We start from the raw sequence: 17,084 nt of genomic DNA, 5'->3' as shown, positions 1-17,084 counted from the left end.
GCAACATTTTGAAATTCCCTACTTTGCCATTTTCACTGTTGTCACTCCATACCACTCACTTTTGTGCTTTTCAGTCTTGCCTAAAATTATTTTCTCAACCTGGAATGCAGAGAAAGAAGAAAATTTTGCTATCACTGAAGTTACCAAAAGAACGTTCTACTTATTTAAAGGTAGGCCAAAGAGTAATTGCAAAAAGTTTTGAATAAGGACACCATTAGCGAAATAACTTTTACCTGTCAAAAAGGCAATATTCATTACATCATCTGCCTGTTGTCAAGCCCTCAATAATAGAGGTAGTGTTTGGTGGTGTTTGAGAACTCAGGCTTTGAAATAAGACCTCAGTTAGAAGTCTGACTCTTCTACCACTTACTAGTCGTTTGGCCTTGGGTAAGTTACTTAAATTCTATAGGACTATTTCCTTATTTGTAAAAGGGGGATAATACACATTTCTGGAATCATGGTAGAGACTTAAAGAGGTATTATATGTAAAATGTTTGGCACTTAATATTAACTATTAAATTTGGATTCGTTAATTTGTGTTCTTTATCCTATAATTGTTGTTTTCTTCTGGTGGTTTTCTTAAAAGAAAAAAAAATGCTACTGGCTTAGGTGTTGCTGTATGCTTTCCAAGGGACTTTGATTGAGCTTTTTACAACAAGCACACTAATTTTACTTAGATTACAAGTTAATTTGGGGTGGCTTTTTAATTTTGGGGAAATTACTAGGGATGTGGAGAATGGGATAAAATACTCCCAAAGCCCCTCTTTTAGCCTAGGGACGAATCCGTCAACGCATTAAAATAGTAAAAGAAAACAAATCAGAACAACCACCACCACAACAACAAAATTAAGTGTCCAGCCAAAAGAGTGAGAGCCCCAACCCAACATTTTTCAAACCAGTTTCCCTTGTCGGAGGGATTCAAGCACTTGACAGTACATAACACTAGCCAGAAGAGCCTGAGAAAAGACAGGTATGGGAGGTGAGCCCTAGATGGAGATGTCACGTCAACACTTTCCTACGTAACCTCCGGAGGTGCGAGGACTGCAGGAGATGGCATTTCTTCTCCTACATGCCTTTGGACCTCAGGCAAGCATCGCGCACACAAGGCGAAACATCAGGGAGCGGAGGTGAGATTTGCGAACCTGGACTGCCCCTCCCTCCAAAACCGGAGGACCGGGCTCTGCGGCGAGAGGGAAGGTTGCTCTCGCAGAGGCCTCTGGGAGTTGTAGTCCCAAGGGGCGGGAGGTTTGACGGCGGCGGCCGGCTTAGCGCGCTCAGAACTCCATCCCCCGCCGGCCCCCGCGGCTTAGGCTGTAGCCTCTTCCTGTTCGGGGGAGGAGAAGCGCTGCTGCGGCAAGTTGAGAGGATTTGGGAAAGGGTCGCCGCCTTCTCGCTGACTTCCCGGAGTCTGAGGTCTTGGCCGACCCAGGTAAGGCTTGTTCCCTGGTCTTGCAAAATCAGCCCTCGGGACAGAGCGGAGGGGACAAAGGGAAGCGGCGGGAACCGCTGAGCTTGCTGTGGAGCCGGCTGTCACCGGGGAAGTTCTTTAGTGAAACGCGTCGGAACAGTTGCCTTTTGGGGGAGTGGTGAGGCCAAAGCCGGGGACTGAGGAGGCCACTACGGAGGTGCGGCGCGCGTTCTCTCTGGGCTCTAGTAACTCCCGCCGGAGCTGAGAGAATTCGAGGGGCTGGAGGGAGTCGGTGCGTGTTTGAGCCTGAGGGTGACAGTAGATAAACACCGGGGTGAGAAGGAGCAGAATTGGAATTATTGCGAGAATGGGAGAGCCTTCTCTGTCCCGAGTAGGGAAGAGCTGGTGAAAGGAGATCTGGGAGGGAACACCTTTGTGCCTTGAGCTAGGACCCCAGATGGGTCGAGAGCCAAAACACTGAAGTCCTCGCCACACTTTTCCCCGGCTCAAATGTGAGAGCGGGTGTCTTGATAGGTGACTTTACATCTTAGCTGTCTTAGAATACTAGCGCTGGAAGAGGCCTTTGAGAATACTAGTCAAGCACATTCTCATTTTACTGATGAGGAAACTAAGGTCCACCAAGTTGGAGAAACTGCCTCGCGCATGACCAGACAGCCAGTTAATGGCCAACTTGACTAAAACCTAATTTTCATGACTGAAGCAGTTCCGTAGTCTGTTGCTGAGATCAGTAGATCAGCAAACTCCATCCTGCTACTCCTTTTTTTTTTTTTTTAATGCTTACATATACAAAATAATTGGCAGCTGCTGAAGGGAAAGTTTTTAAACTTCTCAATAGGTCAAAAAAAAGCTTGTCTTGGAGAAAAATCTCTACAAACTTCATAGTAATATAAAAGGTTTGTAGCAAATTAAGATGTGACCTTTCCTTTCCCAATGTATGCCCACTTGAGCTCTGAGAACACTTAGCCTTAGATTGCTTCTCTAAATACTAAATGCTGTATATCTCAGTCATGTAAAAATAGCATGCTAATTGTGATTTTACAAACCCTAAATATTTAGTGTAAAGGGTAAACAGCATTGGAGGATGGGAATACCCACCTGAATTACAAAATAAAATAATAATTTATGGTATTTTTAAGAAGGAGATATGAGCATAAAAGTTAAAAAAAATCATTAAGAGATTAAAAACTTCTGCTGGGCCTGCATTTTATAATAAACTTAAATTTCAATCCTTCATCGGCATTCTTTCTTTCTTACAGCCTAAACATAACTTGAGAGCATTTAGTGTTCCCATTGCATTGTTTTGGCTGGTGGACTACATTGCCCTCCAGCACTGTCAAATTAACACCTTTTGAAACATTTATTGATCAATTTGGAAGCATATTCCATCAGTCTCATCAGAATTGGAGCATTATAGGTCTTATTGGCTGGCCATTAAATGATTCATAAGGAAGAGGTTGAGGGGAGTTTGTTACCAGACTTTATAGCAGTTACAGACTTATACAGAAGAAAACACATATACATAGCATAACTTTCACCAAGCTGCCTTTTTTATGGTATGGTTCCATTGGCTTTTATATTGGCATAGTACAGAGGGGGGTAAACTATGATCAAATTTTCTACAACCATTGCTGCCAGATGTATTTATTTTTTATAAAGTGTTATTGGAACACAGCCATGCTCACTCATTTATATATTGTCTTATGTGCTAAAGGACAGAGTTGAGTAGCAGCAGAGATCATAAGGCTCACAAAGCCGAAAATATTTATTATCTGGCCCTTTACAGAAAAAAATTTATCAACCCCTGCTCCGGTAAGTTGAATGTAATACAGTATTTGAACCTCTACCACATGCAGAGGTATTAGGTAATACTAATTTTCAGTCTCTGAGGAAGAACTTATAAATACTTTTATGGTGGGTCTGTAATATAATGGACCCTTAACACAAGTTTGAACTGCACAGGTCCACTTATAGGTGAATTTTTTATGGCATAGTACTGTAAATGTATTTTCCTTATGATTTTCTTAATAACATTTTGTTTTCTCTAGGTTTTAGTGTAAGAATACAGTGTATATAGGGGCACCTGGGTGGCGCAGTCATTAAGTGTCTGCCTTCGGCTCAGGGCGTGATCCCAGCAATCTGGGATCGAGCCCCACATCAGGCTCCTCCACTAGGAGCCTGCTTCTTCCTCTCCCACTCCCCCTGCTTGTGTTCCCTCTCTTGCTGGCTCTCTCTCTCTCTCTCAAATGAATAAATAAAATATTTTTTAAAAAAAAGAATACAGTGTATAATGCATACAATATACAAAATATGTGTTAATCAACTGTATATGCTATCAGTAAGGCTTCCAGTCAAAAGTAGGCTATTAGAAAAGTTTTGGGGGAGTCAAAAGTTACATGTGCATTTTCAGCAGTGGGGTTGAGGAGGTAGGGGTCGGCACCCCTAACTTCTGCTTTGTTCAAGGGTCAGCTCTACATTTCTTAGGGCAGAAATTGACATGTCCTATTGCAGATGGATGCTAGCATCTCGGCTAGATACTATAGATTGGCTTTTGCAAAGAATTGTGAAAGGCCACTTCTGAGCCTAGTGTGGAAAAGAGCTGACATCCTTTGAAATATACTGATACTTACAGTCAATACCTTTTAAGAATAATATCAAGTGGACTTTCTTTGGTTGCTTTCTATGTCCTTTTTATGGAGAAAAGTATTTTTCAGCGCAGGTATCAGCAAGCAGCTTAGTAAACTGTTATTTTCCTATTGAAACTCCATATATTGAGACTGTATATATTGAGACTCCAAAACCAATTTTAAAGTAAGTGGGACTTATTATTAAATGACTTAGCTTTGACATTAATAGTCTTGCTTCTGAGATTTTGTTTTAAAACAAAGAGGATTGAGTGAGCCATTAGAAGTGAATGTATCTGTTTATGTCATCTTGCATGTTTAGCTCCCTGTATCAGTGTTGTCTATGGCAAATTAATGGTATAGGAGGATTTAACATTTTAGTTAATCATTGATGATGTTATTTTGTATTTTTATCTATGTAATATTGGCTATGGAACTCTAATTTGCCCCTTAATCTAATTCATCAAACTTGAGAATACCTTGTAGTTGTACTTATCAAGACTTCCAAAAGGCATTACATTTCCTTCGAAATAGCATTTTTGGGGTATTTGAAGTTCAGGCTAATTGACTCATTGAGGCAACTGAAAATTACCAATTTTCTTACAATTCTTTGTATTTACTTGAATATTACTAAGTCTCTGGAAGGCACTATGGGTTTCAGACTCATTTATGGCTATTTAGATCCCTGCGATAGTATCAGTGTTCTTGCTTGTTTGGAATAAAGAGCTAATTTGACAAGGCCACAACATTTCACGTTTGCTCAGAACAAATACACATATGTGATTAAACTGGAACCTTTATGTGAAATCCCGAACACCCCTCACGATAACTTTGATTATCATTTTTTTGGTAAGGCTGACTGAAATCCAAGGATCCTTCTAGATTTTTCTTGTTCTGGGTTTCCTAACATTTAATCTTAGCAAAAGTATTAATTGCCAGGAGTTAAAAGAATTCTCTCTTCCTAACTCAACTGCATTCTCAGTTTAGTATAGGAACCAATATTGTAGAGAGTATTGGTTAAAAACAGAAGTCTAGGCAGACATCACAGTATACTGAAAGTAACGTTTGGGACCTAAGTATCTTGGTTTCCATCCCAGCTGTGGCTTTATTAGCCAAGTGATACAGGACATGTTACTTATAAGTTTCAATTTCTTTTTTGTAATTCGAAAGTAATACCTCTTTCCCAAATTCTAAGGATTAGTTGCGGTTAAACAACATGTAAAAATTTAGGCCAGTAGTAGGTGTTCAGTAAATAAATGTTGGTTCCAATTCCCACTACTTACTTACTGATTTGTCTTTTTCCCTGAGTTTTTCTCCAGAGTGACTACCCAGTTTTCTTCTTCAGAAATGAATTCTGTTCTTTAGGTCTTTTCTCTGTGACAGTGTAAAAATTCTGTGAAGCTCAACTTCTTTATCTTTCTTCCCTCACCGAGTTTAGTCACTTTATACTAAAGGCATATAGATATATCACCACTAAGTTAAGCCTAGATATAATTTTGCTAAGTACTTTTAAAGAGCCAAACTCATAATAAAATGATAGCTGTGTTTGTTGAACACTCAGTGTGAGTGAGGCACATTATGTACATTATCTCATTAAATCTCAAACCCTGTAAGACTAGTACTTTTATTATTCCCTGAACCAGTGAGTCTTAGGGAATTTAAACCAGTTGCCCAAAATCACATAGGAAATAGCATAGCCAGGATTCAAATCCAGACAGTCTGACAAGAGCTTTCAACTACCACACTCTACTTAATGAACCAGTGTAGGCCAATTAACCATTGTGTATAATTCAAATAAAGGAATACCCTGGCAATACTTTCTGAAGATGATTTTATCAGTTTTCAGAGATTGAAGAGCAATAAGGTTGTGTTTCCTCATCAATATTTAAATTTTTCTCTGATATTTCTTAGCAGTTCTATTGATGATTTTTTTCCCACAGTATAGAAATTTTATTAAGTTTAGTTTTATTAAGTTCAGAAATAATGGCAAACTTCTATACAGAATTTAACAGTGCCTGGCATGTTTCTAAATGTTTACACAAATGAATTTATAGGTTTTTAGAGAATTTTTTATGTGCTTTAGATTTTCTTGAATAAATATTCCCCCAGTTCTTATGTTATTCTTTTTGAAAGCATACTGGCTAAAAATCATCTTTTCAATTCCTAAAATATTTAATTTTTGAAACTGAGAGAATGTTTTAAAAATTCTATAAAGCTAATAACTTGGTTTTTTTTTTTTCCAGGAAGCAATTTAACGCTGAGGCTGAGATTGCATTTGCCATTGGTTTATTTAACATAGGTTCACTGTGGGAATTTCACAAGCCAGAGTATACAGTTTAATGCCTCTTGATAAGCCAATAAAGAAATATTCCAAATCAGTGATAAATTAATCACACTCTTGTTCGAGACAAGGGGAGATCAAAGGAATAAAGTCCAAATTTATTTAAGGTGTACCTTTTTGGAGTTGATACTTGGGAAAGACAGCTTAGCCAGCCAGAGCTAATGTCCAGCTGCCTGTACAAAAGTAAAAGTCTCCTGTTGTTAGAGCATGTTGCTAGGGAGGGTCGTTGCCCTTGTTGATGGGCAAGATGATCTTCCGGGCTGTTGCACGGCTTTTGCCACTGCAGATAAAAGTAGCCTTTGCCTCAGCAGAATCTAATTGCCCCCAGGTCTTTGGAGAGTTATTTTAGATCAGTAGAGTTACCTTTCCCATACCCAACATTCTGATAGTCCTCACAAACTCACTATTTATAGTACAGATATCCGCTTGCCATAGTTGCTTCTTCGCATGTTTTTATTGATAAGCAACTGAACTCCTAAGTTCTTATCAGTGAAAAGAGACGAGATGATAACATCCTAGCACAACTTACTTTGTTCTTGTATCAAAACAATTCTTTTTTTAAACAACTTTTACTTCTAAAACAACTTTTTTTTTGTCTTTTTCATAAACAGATGGATTAAAACAATTCACTTAGGTTGTAAATAAGTAGATTTGAAATCATGTCAAACCAATACACAGCATAACTTCTCTACAATATCTTTATTTCCCAAGTTTTTAATTCCTATGCTATGTCCACCTTAATTTAAAATGTATTTTTCATTGATATTTTATATAGAGTATTTTTACTCTTTATATCCAGGGAACATTTTTTTGCAAGTTAAGTAGTCATTGACAGTTTTAAATTAAGGAAGTTTAATAGGACTATCAATCCTAGTTTTATAATTAATGGTTCAATGTAATCTTGAAAAAATACTCTTTTGGTTTTAAAATTTAAGACTAAATAAGTCAACTGAATTATTAATTAGTTTTATTATGTAGAGGAAGGAACTGAAAGATCAAGTTTGTGTCTTTGCTTCTCAACTAACTCTATTTTTGTGAAATTACTTAACCTTGTCTCAGTTACTTCCATCTTAATGGAAGATTAATAATGATTACCTTTGAATAATGTACACTTTATATTCAGGATCATTTCTGATGCTTCACATCTAAATATGTACAATGCATTTTGTGAATCTGTGTTTTAAAATCAAGTAAACTTTTTACTATAAGAAAAATAAATTTTACACTGATCTGTAGAAAATTAATTTAACATCCTACTAGGTTTTATTATTTAAGTGATTTAAAACAAGTTACCTGACTTCTAGGCTTCCTAAATAATGATATTTTTTTAAGTTTATTGAGGATGGAGACCATGAGTTAAAAAAATATTTTTTTTCTCAGTGTTTAGTACATTGTAGAGAGAAGTTGTTGAATGAATATATTTTCGGGGTTTGCCGTTACTCAGTATTTTAGTTGTCTCATCTTAAAATAGATAATCATTTTTGCTTGTGTACTCTTTATAGAAAGACATAGAAATAAATCCCTTCATGACTGGAGATGGTAGTATTTTGATTTCACTGTTTTTGAAAAGTCAGTATTTCATAAGGTACTTCTTTAACATTATTTGTCTCTAGTGAGACTAATAACTTAATGAGAGCTTTGGCTTAAATGCTGGGCAGGAAAACAGAAGAGGGAAATGGAAGGTAATGACAAAGGAAAGAAAATGCACATATTCTGGGGATAGAATATGTTACCAACATCTAAGTCACTTAATAGTGGCATTTTGACAACTTTTGCCTACCTCTCACCTCCTCATTACTGCAGAATTTTTCACTTAGAGGAAAGAGGAAAACCTCAGGAAGCTGCATATGTAAAGAGAAAACAAAACAAAACCACAAGTTTTTTCATTTGTTTTCTGAGAGGAATAATAATGCATTTGAACACTTATTTTTATTTCAAAGTACTAAGTATAACATGCATCATTTCACTTAATTTTCAACCACACCAGTGAGGTGGATGCTATTGTTTCAGTTTCACAGATGGGAAAATAGATTCATGGAGTTAAGTGGTTAATCTTCAATTACATAGGTAGTGAGTGGCAGGTAAAGATTGCTGACTCAAAAAGTGTTTTCTTTCTACTCTGTTGTAAATGCTATATTTAGAAAAATAGCAACAGCAGACATAAGACTCTGTTAAACAAATGCAGCACCAATACAACTATACTTGTTAAGGAGTCTGGTAATAAACAGAAAAAGGTGAAAGATAAAAGAGAGACAAAGAGCAAAGAACAGGAAAGAAGCACAGCATAATGGGAAAGAATGTAGTTTCTGAACTTAGACTGCCTGGGTTTGAATTCTAACTATCCCACTTATTAACTTTGTATTTGGTTAACTTCTCTGTGCCTTGTATCCTTATTTATAAAATGGGGATAGTCATAGTAACTTAGAGTTGAGGAATAAAGATAAAGCACTTGCCTTTAAATGTTAAAACTTTTTTCACTTTATGGAGCTTGCTTTGTGTGTGTGTGTGTGTGTGTGTGTGTGTGTATGTGCGCGCGCTTATGTGCGAAATACAATATCCATTCAGAAAAGTACATAAAACGCATATATAATTATAAAGCAAATGGCCATATAACCGGAATCAAGTTGAAAAATACAACATTGCCATCACCTTGTAAGGTCTTCTCCTGTCCCTTCCTATCACAACCACTTATTTCACCTGCATAGAGCAGGGTTTCTCAACCTCAGAACTATTGACATTTTGGACTGAATAATTCTTTGTTGTAGGAGGCTATCTTGTTTATTGTAGGATATTTAGCAGCATCCCTAGTCTCTACCCATTGGGTCTAGTAGCACTTCTCCCAGTGATAAAAACCAATTGGGTGAGATCAAATGCCTCTCTATACCCCTCTACCACTCTATCTGCTATGTACAGAGTAGACAGTAAGCGCATAACGGTAGAAGGAGGGAGCTCCATCAGAAAACTGTTGTAGAAGTCTTGGTAACAAATGATGGTGGCCAGACCCTGGATACACTTGAAGAGAAAGCCAACACTATTTTCCTAATGGATTGAATGGACACTGAGAAAAAGAAGTCATGAATACTTCTAAGGATTTTGGCATGAATAGCTAGAAGGATGGAGATGGCAGCAATTGAAATCAGGAAAATAGGTAGAGTACTTTTTTGGGAAAAAAATTAAAAGTTCAGTTTTGGACATGTTAGTTGTATAAAATATAAAATATTTTGTATTTTATAATTTTATAATGTATTTTTTATAAATATAAAAATAAAGATCATAAGAATATATACATATATCAAATCATTATATTGTTCATCTAAAATTAATTCAATATTATATGTCAATTGTATTAATAAAAAAAATGGGGGCACCTGGGTGGCTTAGTTGGTTGAGTGTCAGACTCTTGATTTCGGCTCAGGTCATGACCTCAGGGTCATGAGATTGAGCCCCACATTGGCCTCTGGGCTCAGCAGGGAGTTTACTTGGGATTCTCTCTCTCTCCCTCTCCCCCTGCTTGCACGCTCTCTCTAAATTAATTAATTTATTTATTTATTAATAAAATCTTTTTTAAAAATGTGAAGTAGTCAATTGGATATGCAGGTGTGAAATCCAGGAGAGAAATTTTGGCTAGAAATGTTATTATAGAAGTTGTCGTTGTCTAGATCAATAGAACTTCCTACAACGATGGAAATGTTTTATATCTACACTGTGCAATATGGTAACCACTCGCCACATGTAGCTATTGAGCACTTCAAATGTGATTAGTGTGACTCAGGTACTATATTTTTTAAAATTTAATTTATTTAATATATACAGCTACATGTGACTAGTGGCTGCTGTATTATATAATGCAGGTGGTGTTAACTAAAACCATGAGATTGGATAATATTACCCACAAATTGAGGATAGATAGAGAAGAGAACCAAGGCTGAACCTTGAGACTGCAATTTTAAGAATTCCGGGACATAAGAAGTAAACAGTAAATGAGACAAAGAAAGAGGAGAGACCAGTGAGGTATAGAAAAAGCCTGGAGCTCTCATAAATCTAGTTTATTAAGAAGGAAAGTGTCCCTCATGGCACTTACTTCTGTTGGAGCAAGTAAGTTAAATACTGAAAAATAACCATTGGTTGTAGGTCATTGGTAATCTAACAAGAGCACTTTCTGTGTAGTGATGGGGAAGATAGCCTGATTAGCATGGTTTCAAGAAAGAATGGGAGGATCTTATCTATTTTATGCTTTCTATTTGTCCTACCTTTTTTATGTTTTTTTCCTTTCTTGCTTTTGTTTAGGTCTGCAATTTTTTTTTATCATTCTCTTTTCCTACTCTACTAGATTTTAAGTTACATACTGTTTTCTGTTATGTTAATAATTACCTTTAAAATGACAACATGCATTGATTCAAAGTATAATGTTGATCTGGATAATACGAGGACCTTAGAACACTAATTCCAACACCTTCACTTGACTTTTTTTCCATTTGGTCTGGAATTTTAATTCTTTTTTTCCACTCTATGATAATATTGTTTATTAATTCTCATTGGAATTCGTTGAACTTCTTTAATCTATAGATTGTTATCTCTTATGAATTATGGAAAATTCTCAGCCACTGTCTCTTCAAATATTACCTCTGCTAGCTGCTCTCTTTATGGTTGTCCAATTACATACATGTTAGACCTTCTCTTTCTATCTCCCATTTCTCTTAACTTGTCTTCCACATTTTCTGTCTTTTTTTTCCCCCTCTCTGCCATTCTAGATAGTTTCTTCTGATGTATCTTCTAGTTCATTAGTTTTGAACTTTTAAACCCATCCATCAAGTTTTAAATTTGGGCTGTTTCATTATTGGAGGGGGTTAAAATTCATTCTGGTTCTTGTCAAACATGCTAAGTTACTTTTTGATAATTTCCACTTTGTCTTTGCTTGTTTGTTTTACAGAATACATTTATTGCAATGTGTACTGGGAATCAAATTTGAGGTTGTAAACTAAGCTGGTGGGATGAGCTTCATGTATGCAAAGTGAGATATTAATGTAATTAATATAGTAAATAAAATTTTTAAAGATTTATTTATTTATTTTAGAGAGAGAGTGAGAGAGCATGCAAGCCAGGGGAGGGGTAGAGGGAGAGGGAGAGAGAATCCTCAAGCAGAATCCTGCTGATTGCAGAGCCTGATGCAGGGCTCAATCCTAGGACCCTAAGATCATGACCTGGGCTGAAATCAAGAGTTGGCCACTTAACCACTGAGCTACCCAGGCACACCATTAAATTAAAAAAAAAAGAATTTTTTTTTAAGATTTTATTTATTTATTTGAGAGAGAGTGAGAGAAAGTATGAGCAGTGGGGAGGGGCAGAGGAAGAGGGACAATCAGAATCCCTGCTGAGTAGGGAGCCCAACGTGGGGCTTAAGCTCAGGACCCCAGGGTCATGACCTGAGCCAAAGGCAGACGCTTAACCGACTGAGCCACCCAGGCTCCCCTAAATCAAAAATTCTTAATAGCAAGTTGACAAAAGAAGGGGAAAAAACCCTTTTTTTAATAAAGATTTTATTGTTTGAGAGAGAGAGGGAAAGAGAGTACATGAGTGGGGGACAAGGGCAGAGGGAGAAGGAGAAGCAGTATTCCCACTAAGTAGGGAGCCTGACACGGGAGCTCTATCCCAGGACCCCAGGATCATGACCTGAGCCAAAGGCGTACACTTAACCAACTGAGCCACCCAAGTACCCCTGAAACCCTCTTGAATTTAGCTTCTATGATGAGCAATACATTGTGCTTAAAATTTTTTTTTCTTTGTTGTATTTTTTTGGTTTTTGTTTTAATTTCAGTATAGTGAACAAGCAGTGTTGTATTAGTTGCAGTGTACAATATTGTGATTCAACTCTTCCATTTATTACTCAGTGCTCATTAGGATAAGCACACTCCTTAATCCCCATCACCTATTTCATCCATTCCCCCCACCAACCTCCCTTCTGGTAACAATCTGTTTTCTATAGTCAAGAGTCTGTTTTTTGGTTTGTCCCTTTTTTTTCTTTGTTTGCTCTTTTGTTTCTTAAATTGCACATATGAGTGATACCATGTAGTATTTGTCTTTCTCTGACTGGCTTATTTTGCTTAACATTACCCTCTCTGATCCAACCATACTGCTGCAGATGGCAAGATTTCTTTTTTTTTTTTTTTTGGCTGAATAATATTCTGCTGTATATGTATTTGCTTTGTTTTTTATTTAAAGATGGGAAGCATAATTGTTTTCTAATCTTATTTTGATAATCCCTATAGTTGCTATTTCTGCTGGTGTTTCTTCTGGTTCTCACTAAGAACACTTTATTTCTTTGCACGCTAGATTATTTTTGACTGTACTGTTCAGTGTCCTTGAAAGATCATTAGCAGGTCTTCTTTGAGGCATAGCATCAGGGTGTGTCCTCACAGAAAAGATTTATATTTGTTTCTAGCAGTTACCTAGAAATCCTACCAAGCAAGTTAAGCTTAAATTATATTCACAGCTTTAAGTGTTCTTTGACTTCCTGCAAATCCACCTGAAGCGAGTTTGTGGTATGGAATACTTCTCCCTCCACAGATGCATGCGTGTATACACACACACACACACACACACACACACACACACACTGCCTATGGGCATTGTGAAGAAATCTTGTTTGTAGTTCCCTTGTGAGGGAGTGAGACACTTATACTTCTTGTTAATCCCCAATCTAATGGTAATGATCTTTGTGCTGTGTTATTGGGAGAAGGGAAAGGGAATGATTTCTTAATTCATCATTCCTTACTTTGGGTGAATCCCAGGTCTTATCTTTTATTTTCCTACAACTTCACAAGGCCTTGAAAACCTCAGTCCCATTTTCTTCTGGTACAGCAAATATCCTCCGGGCAGAAGCAATTTCAAGCTGTTTACCTCACTAGGTTCCTTAACCACCTACTTAGCCTGATTATCATCATTATTTTTTATGCTTTTCCAAAAGATGTTTTCTGTATTTTATCCAATATTTTTATAGTTGTTTTCTACAGGAAAATGGGTCCAAATAGCCTAATCTGTTTTATTACTAGAAGTGGATTGCCCCATTTATTTTTTAGTAAGCGGGAAAACAAACAGTAACTCCAATTCAGCTTAGCTAATTTCTGATAAAAGATTTTAAGCATATACCTCATTAAGATATCATCAGCAAATTCCTATATTTTCCCGGTATCTTATGCATGCAGATGTATTACTTGTTAGTAGTAAAATAATTTTTAATTAAGTTTTATATTTTTTATCCTTTCTGATTTATATAGGACTGACTTCATCAGTGTTTAGAGGCTAAGAAAAGTGGCAGATATGGATAGTGATTCTAGGCATCTTCTCATCCCTGAGGTAGATCATGAAATAATAAATCCTGGACCTATGAATATCCAGTTTGATTCATCAGATCTAAGATCCAAAAGGTAAGTGATTAAAATAAAACATTTATTCCATAACTAGGGTTTTTGATTATTAGAGACTAGAACTATGTAACCAAATATATATAGTTTTGAATATAAAATATCCAGTTACTTAACAGCATCTGTATGTTTGTGTGTAGAAAGGAAAAAATATGAATACTCTTTCGTCTTTTATATTTGACTTTTTTGACTAAGCTCACTATTTGTGTTGTGGAAGGGATTAGGTTAAATTTTACTAAGTAAGGTGCATTTATGTAATTCATTTAACAAATATGTATTGATTACCTGCTTTGTGCAAGGTAATGTGCTAGGTACTGGGGATAAAACAGTAAAATTAATACATAATCCTTACCTTCACTTTGCTTAAATTCCATCAAATAGTTTAAGATAATTTGAGTTTAAAATTTATTTCATTGCATACCTGGAAAACCCCAAAGAATCCACTGAAAAATTATAAATAGAGAATTCAGTAAAGTGGCTGTTTACAAAATAAACAAAAAGAAGTAGTATTCCAGTAAGAAAGTGTAATGGAAGAAAAGAAAAAATAAGAGTAGCCTTAAGAATGTGCAAAATCTATATGAGAGAAACTTCAAAATAAGATTTAGTGTATTTTTTCATATCTGGGATGCTGATTGTGAGTTGAACTGTTCTTTTTTTTGTAATACAACATGAAGATAAACTGCTACCAGTACGCCTGATGCAGTAATCTCTTAGTTCTTAGAGATTTTTTTTTTAATTTACTGAAAGGCCAAACAGCGTATTTGGTATTTTATCATATATCTCTTATGCAATTATAAAAATGAAAACATAAAATATTTCAGTTAAGGTATTACTAATACTTCACATTTAGAATATCCTCTAAATCAATTTTCTGACTTGGTGTCATCAGAATTGTTTTTTTTCCCCCTCCCATACCCAATTGTTCTTCGTATCATTAAGAATGTTAATAATGTAGTATTTCTTAAAAGAATTTTATTTCCAATCACTGACACTTTTAGTTTGGATGCTTGCACTTTTCTGATCTTACCAGAAGGTGTCACAGAAGGTTTTCTGACAATGAAGGTTTTCTGGCTCATATTTCTTCTCAAATGGTCCTTAAATGGTTTGATGACTGAAATGGCCAGGAATTACAATTACCACCAGGAATAATTACTTTTATAAGAGCCACCTGGCTGACAGTGACTGAAAGATGTCCTGAATTATGAGATGTGTCCATATTTTAGAAGTGTATATATTAGAATTGGTAAAATATGATATATAATGAAAAGGCCTATTTTGTACTCAGTGGAAGGACTCTAAAGTACAGTCTAATGCTCTTTAAATTTTAGTCCATAAATTTAATGTCTCCCCCTACCCCCAAAAATGCCAGCAGCCAATTTCAAAGTTTATATGGCCCAGCAGTTTCACTTCTAAGCATTAACTCACAATGTCAAATAATAGATGTACAAGGTTGTTTAATGCAGTATTTTTTTAATAATAGTAAAAGATTTAGAACAACCAGAATGTCTTTTCTTACAGGACTGGATAAATTTTGGCACATTGATAAAATGGAATATTTTTCACCCATTTAAAAGAAGGAAGTGGCTTTGTTACATATCAAAATGAAACAAATGTTGAACTTCTTTTGTTAAATCAAAAAAAGTCCAGAATAGTGTATATAGTGTACCATCATTTGGGTAAAAATAGATTTAAAAAACTGTATAAAACAATATGTATAAATGATTCTGGAAGAATAAGTCAATTGTAAGAGTGGTTGCCTCCTCAGAGAGAAGCAGTGCTCAAGGTGGGAGCTGTGGCAGATGCTGTTGGATAAATACCCAACAACTATTCAACCACCCTACCTGTTCCTTGCCCACAGAATCTTAATTTTGTCAACAGTGGCAATAGGTTTCAGTCCAGGAGATGAAGGAGGATTGGTTTAAGCTAGTCATCATAATCCTATTTCCATTTTCCAGATACTTAATTTTTTAGTCTTTCTTGAAGCTAGAGATGGCAATGTAAAATTTATCATATAAGAAATGTATCATTGTCATTTACATAGTGGCCATCACAGAAGATAATGAAATGAATCTTAAATTTTCACTTGTGTATTCCAACATCAAGTGAATACAAGAACTTGTGAATACTGATTGAATGCTCAGGATTTTTTTGAAACCTCTAAATTCTATGGTAAATAATTGACCACTGTGACAGTAGAACATAGGTCACAAAAGTGCATTCCATTGCATAAGTTAGCAGGAGTTCAGACAGTTCTCTGAGAATCTGTTTAACCGTGTAGATTAAATGGAAATGTATTTTCTATAATGAAACTTGTCAAAATGAGAAGGGATCAACTGTTGACAATCATGGGATAACTACCTAGGTAAGCATATTTTAAGGAAGGCAAATATAGGCACTTTGCAGTATTGAATGCTAATTTGCTTGTGAAATAATATCTGCTTAAGAAAACAGGAACTGTTATTTGATGAGAAAAAAGTAGGAGTACCTAAAAACATTGTTAGTTCTATTAAAAGATGGGTTACTTCACTTTATACGCATAAAAAAACCTCAGATACACTGAGGGAAGTTATATTCCATTAGAAGAACCAGCTTAGGGGCACCTGGGTGGCTCAGTCGTTAAGGGTCTGCCTTTGGCTCAGGTCATGATCCCAGGATCCTGGGATCGAGCCCCGCATCGGGCTCCCTGCTCAGCAGGAAGCCTTCTTCTCCCACTCCCACTCCCCCTGCTTGTGTTCCCTCTCTCGCTGTCTCTGTCAAATAAATAAATAAAATCTTTAAAAAAAAAAAAAAAGAAGAAGAAGAACCAGCTTAGACAACTATTTCTGAAACACTGATCATTTTAGAGTCATCATATAACTGGTGATGTCCCATTACAATGTTACCTGTGTAATATTATAATTTAGATATATTTTAAACTCTATTTACTTCTTAAAATTAGGCTTAATTTAGCCTCATCTTTATAGGTTTGTGAAATGATGAGTTTCATCATTATTCTAATATGCATTGTGATAAATACCAAGTAGTTAAGATATCATTAGTCCTTGTGCTACCTAAAAATCATTTTACATGTAACCACACTTTGGGAAACTGTGTTTGGCCATCTGAGTATAGAAAACAACATTTCATACTTTTAGTTTGCTTTTCCTCAGTTTAGCTTGTGATTAATTTTATGTCTTCCACTAGATGGCAATCAAAATCATGTATTAGTTCAAATGTAACAGTTTTAAGAACTCTCTGAACTCATAGTGTGCTGAACCTGCTTATCACATTGG

General features: G+C 36.0%; 1 protein-coding gene across 1 annotated transcript in view; it reads left to right on the top strand.

Moving 5' to 3' along the window:
* Nucleotides 1-1,301: 1,301 nt before the first annotated feature.
* SLC38A9 (solute carrier family 38 member 9) overlaps nt 1,302-17,084 on the top strand; it is a 76,697-nt gene continuing 60,914 nt past the window's right edge. The window contains exons 1-2 of the mRNA XM_026498952.4: nt 1,302-1,429; nt 13,666-13,815. Of these exons, the coding sequence (XP_026354737.2) occupies nt 13,709-13,815 (107 nt within the window). The 5' untranslated portion in view covers nt 1,302-1,429; nt 13,666-13,708. The remainder of the gene's footprint in view (nt 1,430-13,665; nt 13,816-17,084) is intronic.

This window comes from Ursus arctos, unplaced genomic scaffold (genome assembly GCF_023065955.2).
Source record: "Ursus arctos isolate Adak ecotype North America unplaced genomic scaffold, UrsArc2.0 scaffold_5, whole genome shotgun sequence".
Lineage (NCBI taxonomy): Eukaryota > Metazoa > Chordata > Mammalia > Carnivora > Ursidae > Ursus > Ursus arctos.
Note: the sequence above shows the minus strand (reverse complement) of the source record. Positions and strands in the feature narration are given on the sequence as shown.